The sequence below is a fragment of the Lactuca virosa genome, chromosome 8 (assembly GCF_052849685.1).
Source record: "Lactuca virosa cultivar CGN04683 chromosome 8, Lactuca_virosa_CGN04683_v6, whole genome shotgun sequence".
NCBI classification, from domain to species: domain Eukaryota; kingdom Viridiplantae; phylum Streptophyta; class Magnoliopsida; order Asterales; family Asteraceae; genus Lactuca; species Lactuca virosa.
This window is the reverse complement of record NC_136433.1, coordinates 287,898,624-287,906,344: the sequence shown is the minus strand read 5'-3', so window position 1 is coordinate 287,906,344 and position 7,721 is coordinate 287,898,624. Positions and strand designations below refer to the sequence as shown.

General features: G+C 32.5%; 1 protein-coding gene across 1 annotated transcript; it reads left to right on the top strand.

The window, feature by feature from the left end:
* Window positions 1-621: 621 nt before the first annotated feature.
* Window positions 622-6,938, top strand: LOC145133770 (Alkaline-phosphatase-like family protein). The gene is made up of 21 exons (XM_079068731.1): window positions 622-909; window positions 1,302-1,624; window positions 1,706-1,740; window positions 1,962-2,083; window positions 2,250-2,339; window positions 2,475-2,594; window positions 2,671-2,754; window positions 2,874-2,951; window positions 3,654-3,779; window positions 3,881-3,970; window positions 4,069-4,104; window positions 4,218-4,273; window positions 4,371-4,506; window positions 4,600-5,023; window positions 5,101-5,192; window positions 5,277-5,784; window positions 5,898-6,033; window positions 6,135-6,176; window positions 6,259-6,424; window positions 6,511-6,594; window positions 6,673-6,938. Exons 2-21 carry the CDS (start codon window positions 1,341-1,343, stop codon window positions 6,775-6,777), a joined length of 2,814 nt encoding a protein of 937 aa, XP_078924857.1. The 5' UTR covers window positions 622-909; window positions 1,302-1,340; the 3' UTR covers window positions 6,778-6,938.
* The last annotated feature ends 783 nt before the right edge of the window (window positions 6,939-7,721 follow it).

Genomic DNA, 7,721 nt, shown 5'->3' with positions numbered 1-7,721 from the left:
AGTTTTTACTGGGTTCATTAAAAAAGATAATACTTAAAAAGCCTTATTTAATAAGCCTTTTAGTGGGTTCATTAAGAAAATAAGTATGAAAGAGCCTCATTTGATACACCATTTATGCCTCTTAGAAGTGTTTGAGATTTTATTTATAAAAACAATTTATTGATTTATTGACTTTTTGAAAAGTCAATAAGTTAAACAAAGTGTTTGCAATATGAAAAAGACTTTTAAAATAATTTGTCATCACTCTTCAAAAAAGAAATTTATAGGTTATGATTTCTAACTTTTCAAAACCCTTATATTTTTTGGATTGTAAAAGATAAATACCTATATATATATATATATATATATATATATATATATATATATATATATATATATATATATATATATATAAAAGTTAAAACAAACATTTTAAAAAAAAACTTATTCACTTATTGATTTTTTTCACTACAAAAATTAATCCAAATATTTAAAAAAAAATCATTTTTCAACCATGATAACTTAATTAAACTTTTTAATCACCATAACTCCATAAGTATTTTATTTTTATTTTTATTTTTATTTTTTGGTTTTGTTAAAATCAATTTCGAGATTCAAAATGAAATCCAAAGCTGTAAAAGAAGCCTCGTTTGCCCTTCTTTCAAAAACACGCTCCTTCTGAAAACAGCTTCTCCACGCCGATGATCAATATGCTGACATTGCTTCTTCGCCATTAACCATCACCATCACTGCCATCGTTCTTGTTCTCCATCGACTTCACTTTTTCTTCTTCATTGGCGCTGCTTCTCCAATCGAAAAAAAAATCAATATTAGAAGGGAGACGAACAGAAAGGAGAAGGCCTGTTCATCGTATTGTTTTCTAGTCCATCATGCCTCCGTAAAGCTTCCGTTGCTGACATCAAACTACAAGTAAGTAATTTCAAATTATTGTTTTTAGTACCTGTTGCTGAAGCAATTTATTGTTTCTAGTACATGTTGCTGAACAAATCTGTTTTTCTTTTTGTAATTTCCGCTGAAAAGATGATTGCAATAAAGGCATACTAGCTGTTTGATAAAATGCCTGAGATAAGTGTCTCGATTTTGAGTTTCCTGGTGCTCATTGATGCTGCTTTATTCATTGTAGTTTAAAGTTCTCTGCTATTGTAGAAGGCTTTGGGTTGTTTCCTATAGCTAGATCATGTTTTATAGAAGGCTTTGGTTTGTTCCTTATAGTTAGATCATATGCTAAAGTTTGCTGACTCATATGCTCATTCACTGAAGCTTTTTCTCCAACATCCGTCTCCTGTTTCGTGATTGCATAGGTTGTGGTTTGTCACAAGTAAAAAATCGTCTACAAGGCAATGTCATTGACTGAGTGGTGGAGGAGCAAGTCCTGGGGTGACCAGAGATGGGTGTTCATGGTGTTCTTCTCGGTGTTACTTCTCCATTGTGTTGCCATACTACTCTTCACCAGTGGTTTCCTCCTCACAAGAACAGAACTTCCATACTTCAGTCATTGTTCAGAGGTTTCCCAATCTCCCTGTGGTCTTCCAGTTCCATCTCCTCAAAGCAACCATGAAAATGTTACTTGCTGGACTAAACCTGCAGTTGATCGCATTGTTATCATTGTGCTTGATGCTCTCAGGCACACTTCTCTCTCCTCTCTCTGTTAAAAATATTCCCTCTCTACTCATGTGAAGTGATTTTTTGACATTTCGGTTTTCAGGATTGATTTTGTTGCTCCAAGTACATTCTTTGAAGGTAATGTTATGCATTGAATATGTCACGATCAGTTTACAGCTCTGAATTGAGATGAGAAAGATCAAAAGAAAACCTACATAACAAGAAATGTTATCTATATTTTGTTATGATAAAGAGGGAATATTTAACTTTAACTTGAGGTTATCTCAACATAGAATTTATACCAATTTTCATGGGAAGGGAATGATGCTTATAGAAATGGTTTTGTGGGAATGTTACAGAGAAGAAACCATGGATGGACAAACTCCAAGTGCTACACAAACTTGCATCAGATCCAGAATCTGCTGCTAGGATCTTCAAAGCTATTGCAGATCCACCTACAACAAGTTTGCAGCGTTTGAAGGTGAGCATAGTTGACTGTAGTTCATACTTTTTATAAAGGGAAATAGTTAAAAGAATGTAATGGAGCAAACCATAGGTTATAATCATTAATCAATCAGCAACCTCTAAATTGTTTTTTGTTTGTTACAAGTGATAGACGTGGCACATTTTAACTTCAACTCTTTCAGGGATTGACAACAGGTGGACTTCCAACTTTTATCGACATAGGGAATAGCTTTGGTGCCCCTGCAATTATTGAAGATAATCTTATACATCAGGTTTGGTTTAATCATACATGATATGACATTGTATCATCATTCTTTTCTTTCTGATCCTTAATTCCTTATAGGGATTTGAGTTGGTTTTCTTAAGAAATTCTCAATGCCCATTTCTTATTATATTTCCATCTACAGATTGTTGCAAATGGAAAACGAATTGTAATGATGGGAGATGATACTTGGACACAGTTGTTTCCCAATCACTTCAATAAATCATATCCCTACCCCTCTTTTAATGTTAAAGATCTAGATATGGTATGCTTTTTAATTTGTTCTTGCATTTGATATTCATTTGATTGAGGTTCTTGTAAGTAACCGGTTTGTTTGACAGGTGGATAATGGTTGTATCAGTCACCTAGTTCCAACCCTGTATGATGATGATTGGGATGTACTTATAGCACATTTTCTTGGTGTGGTATGTATCCTTATTTGGTAGTAATAAGGTTTGATGATGTTTTAATATATAGTCTCTGATTATGTATTATATGAGAATAACTGAATAAGTATGGTGGTGATTTATTTTGGGTGAAACAGGATCATGCTGGACATATATTTGGTGTTGATTCAGCTCAAATGATTGAGAAACTGGAGCAGTATAATGAGCAATTGGAGGTATATGCCCTTATAGATGCTTGTGTAAATTACGTGATATTAAATTTCAAGTGATTAACAAGTTCTATCAGCATTAATAAATAAAAAATCGAAAGTACAATGCTATAAGTTATAATTGGCTAGATTTTTCGAAAAAGGTTCGAAATACAATGCTGTAAAATGGGTTAATCTCATAAAAGGCCTTATATTTTGTGTTTTTCTTGAAAAATCCCTTGTATTTTTTTTCATTTTTTCCGAAATAACCCTCAACTTTGTCTTTTTTTTCCAAAAAAACCTCACCCTTCTAACTGTTTCCGCAAAAAAACTTCAACTTTTTTAGTTTTTTTTTCCGAAAAAACCCTCACATTTTACAAGTTTTTTCGGAAAAAGATGACTAAAAGGGCCAGATTGAAAAAAATGAAAAAATACAAGGTCTTTTTCAGGAAAAAAGTGAAGTTGAGGTTTAATTTGGAAAAAAAAACACAAAATATAAGGTCTTGTATGAGATTAACCCTAAAAATAAATGAAAGCAGGATGCAATAATACACAAATAAATGGAAGTATGTTTCTATTTCCTGCATTTAGCTTTATATATAGGGAGCCAAATTACAAAGTGCTTAAACCTTAAATATGGTAGACTGAATGATATTTAATTATCTTTATATTCTTTATAATCTTTTCTTACACAATTTTGATTGGATTGGTGCCATTTTTCTACTTCAGAAAGTTGTGGAAGTGCTTCAGAGCCAATCTGGTAAAGGTGGCCTCCATGAAAATACTTTGCTTCTTGTTATGGGTGATCATGGACAAACTATAAATGGTGATCATGGTGGTGGAACTCCTGAAGAGGTATGTAATATTTTAAATTTGTAAATTTGTAATTTTGTAAATTTGTAATTGTAGTTCTCTTAAAATGTCATTGTGTAAATTGTAAGGTATGATATATGCAGGTTGAAACATCAATTTTTGCAATGAGTTTGAAAAAGCCTTCACTTCCTATTCCATCAGAGTTTGATGCCTCATCTTGTAAACTAGATCTGGTACTATTTCCTATTTATTCTGTTAAATACTTGTTTTTGACAACATTACCCCTACTCTTATTATATAACTAATACTCATTTTTCTATTGTATTCACAGCATGGAAGGAAGGTTTGTGTTAGTTCTATTCAACAGGTTTGATTCTCTATATTCTTAATGCATAATGCATAATTCCATATCATATATTGGATTTTCTTTGTAATGATTTCAGTTTTCTTACAAAATCTTAACTTAAATAAACTCTACAGCTTGATTTTGCTGCAACAGTGTCAGCATTACTTGGGATCCCCTTTCCTTATGGAAGGTATATAAATGATATAAATTTTTTTATATAATTTGATCAATTTTTATTTCACCAATTAAAACTTCTTTGTTGTTTTTTTTTTTTTTTACTGAAACAGCATTGGTGGTGTTAATCCAATGCTATATGGTTTAGTAGCTGGAACATGGAAGAATCTTGAAGAAGGTCTTAGTCAACAAAAAGTCAAAGAATGGATGCAAAATTATGCAAAAGTACTTTGTGTCAATTCTTGGCAGGTAAACTTTTTAACTTGAATACATTTTCAAAATCTAAAATTAAAGTTTGTAAAATTACATTCTAGCCCTTCCTTTTTTCTGATATTCACGTAGGTGAAGAGATACATAGATGTCTACACAGCTTCATCAGTTATAGGATTCTCCATTGATGACTTGAAGCATGTAGAGGAAATGTATGCTAAAGCAGTCAACACCTGGTCAAACTCAACTTCCTTCCATGCCACGTCATCATTTGAAGCCCTCAAAACACAAATAGATTTATATTCTAGTTTTTTATCAAGTGTTGCTGAGCTGGCACGCACCAAGTTCACAGAATTTAATTTAAGAATGATGGGCATTGGTTTTGGGATTTTATTCATGTCCATATTCGTCCATTTACTTGTCATCATGAGGGTGGATCACGTACATAAAGACGTATTTGCCCCTAATGAAACTAGTGCTGTCTCCTTTGGGCTGATTGTGAGCTGTGTTTTAGTGGCTGCACGCGCGTGTAGCTTCTTATCAAATAGTTACATATGTAAGTGATGATTGTGCAAAAAGACGTGAATGCCCTCATCCTCATCATTGAAAATATTTTGTTTTTATCTGATTTAGTGGAAGAAGGAAAAATGACGAGTTTTCTTTTGGGGTCTCTTGGTATTCTAAGCTTACGCCATTCAATCATGAGAAAGAAGATGATATTAGAAGTAAGGAAAAATGGAAAAATGACGATTTTGTTTTTTTCATTTTATTATTTTTTAGGTGTTAACTGTTTGTGTTAATATTCACAGGCAATTACATTTATTCTAATAATCTCCATCCTAAGATTGACAATAGAACTCAACTTATCAAAGCAAGGTTCCAATGAAGTATTGGACTCCAAGATGTATGTTGCTGACGTGGCGCCATTACTACCTTTGATCATATTAGCCTACATGCTTTACAAAAGCATTGCTTCCGCCTCGTGTAAATGGGTTTTGAAACTTGTTATTACAGGAAGTATATTTAGTTACATTCTAGTTGCATTACATTGGATCTTAGAAAGTAACTTATCAAATATGACACATCCCATATTTGATGTCATAAAAGGCAATGTCATCCCTCGTGTAATATACCTTATGGGTATTACACAGTTATTATCTCTAGTAGTTTTTCGGTTTTTTGAGGAAGTTGAAAGTTCAAAATGGGGAGAAACAACAGTGATGAAAGGAGTTGCTATGTTATCTACATGGAGCTCTACTCTCATGATCTTGTCTGGGAGACAAGGTCCCTGGATTGCTTTGGCTTTGGTTGTTGGAGGTACCCCCTCACCCCACCCCACCCTACCCCACCCACCCCACCCTACCTCAACCCCATCAACTATTTCATACAATCTTTTACTTTTTTTTTTTTTTTTTTTTTTGTTTCTGTAGGGTGGATGATATCAAGGCTGAAAGGCCTAGAAGAGGATGATAAAAATGCTAAAATTGGTGTTTTAGCTTGCTATTCTTCTCCTGTTACTCAATGGAGCCTTTTTGGATCATGTCTATTCTTTTGCACTGGTCATTGGTAAGAAATTATTTGAAATTCTAGATTTTTTATAATGATTTTTGGAGTTCATATTTTTATTTATTTGTGTATTAAGTAAAGTGAGTTGTTACTTTATGAAGGTGTGCATTTGATGGACTTCGGTATGCTGCTGCATTTGTTGGGTTAGTGTTTTTTTTATTTTATTTAATATCACAAAATTTCTAAATTAGTAGTCGATAGAAGTAAAGTGTGAAATTGTTTCAGGTTTGATGAATTTACTATTATACCCCAAGCCATCCTTCTAACAATCGAAACATATGGCTTTTCTCATATTCTTCCAACTCTTGGACTTCCATTTCTTGTTGCATACAGTTATAACTCATCTAACAAACCCAAGCAAACACCACACTCCTTAATCCAATTATTTCAGGTTATTTTTTGTAACTTGTTTTATTTTATTTTAACCCTTTATTTTGTTAATCTCTTTGAAATCATAGTTAATTTTTTTTTGTACAGGTTTATCTGATATATGGGCTTATTATGGCTATAACAACCACATTCACTATTCTATGTGTCATAATCCAAAGACGACATTTGATGGTATATAAATGATTATTAAAAAATATTAAAAAAACAATTATTCAACTCAACTGAATCTTTTTCCACTGTTTTTTGTAGGTTTGGGGATTATTTGCTCCAAAATTTGTTTTCGATGTTGTGGGACTTATTTTGACAGATGTCTTGATATGTCTTTCATCCCTCTTCTATTTTGTTCAAACATAGTTAACAAAACAGACTCTACTGTGTGTTTGACATGTATTAAACCTGCTTCCACTGATCGCACTCTTTTGTGCAAAAGACGTAAATATCCCTGTGATCTATTTTTTTTTGTTGATTAACGATTTTCTTTAAGGGTATTTTTTATATATATATTTGTTGAAGCATGTTAATGAGTAAGACATTCTTTACTTTTTGAGAATTATTTAATGTTTCTTTAAGAACGCACATGAGGCTTCAGAAAAGTCCATGCTCTGAGCATCAATCATTCTGAGATCTGAACAATGTAACATGAGAACATGATTTTGCCACTATCCAATTATTTAATGGCCAAGTTTATAAAATATTAAAAGGCTATGTCCCACAACACATGCAACATACCATCTATGTTTACCACAAGCGTATATAAAATATTGAAAAAGCATATGTATCTTTCACTGTTTCATCGTTAACTATATAATTATTTAAAACAACACCTTTCTGATTACAGCAGATCAGCATATCGTGTCTTATTATTTTATGGGTTGATTCTTTAAAGTGTGGTTTTCTTTTTCCATTTAGATATCGATTTATGTATTTTATTGAGCTAATCATTACAACAATGAAAAAAATTAATACTTTGATACCCAAATTGACGAAATGGTAACAATATATTGTGTTTTCTTTGCATTTTGCCAATTTTGAAACAAACGGTCAAAAACAATACTATTATGGTTTTAACTACTACATAAAATACTTATTCAGTACAAACGATTGTGACATAATTATAATCTTAGGGTGGCCGGAGTGGCTCAAGAAGACATGAATTGGACAGTCGGTACGGGGGCTTGGACCAAGCAAAAAATGGGACAGCGGGTTATGTAGCCCGTGAGTTTGGTGAAGAATCTCGAGGAAAAGCATGCATGCATCAATTGTGCTCTTTGACCATTTTTTAAAACTTTTTATCTGTA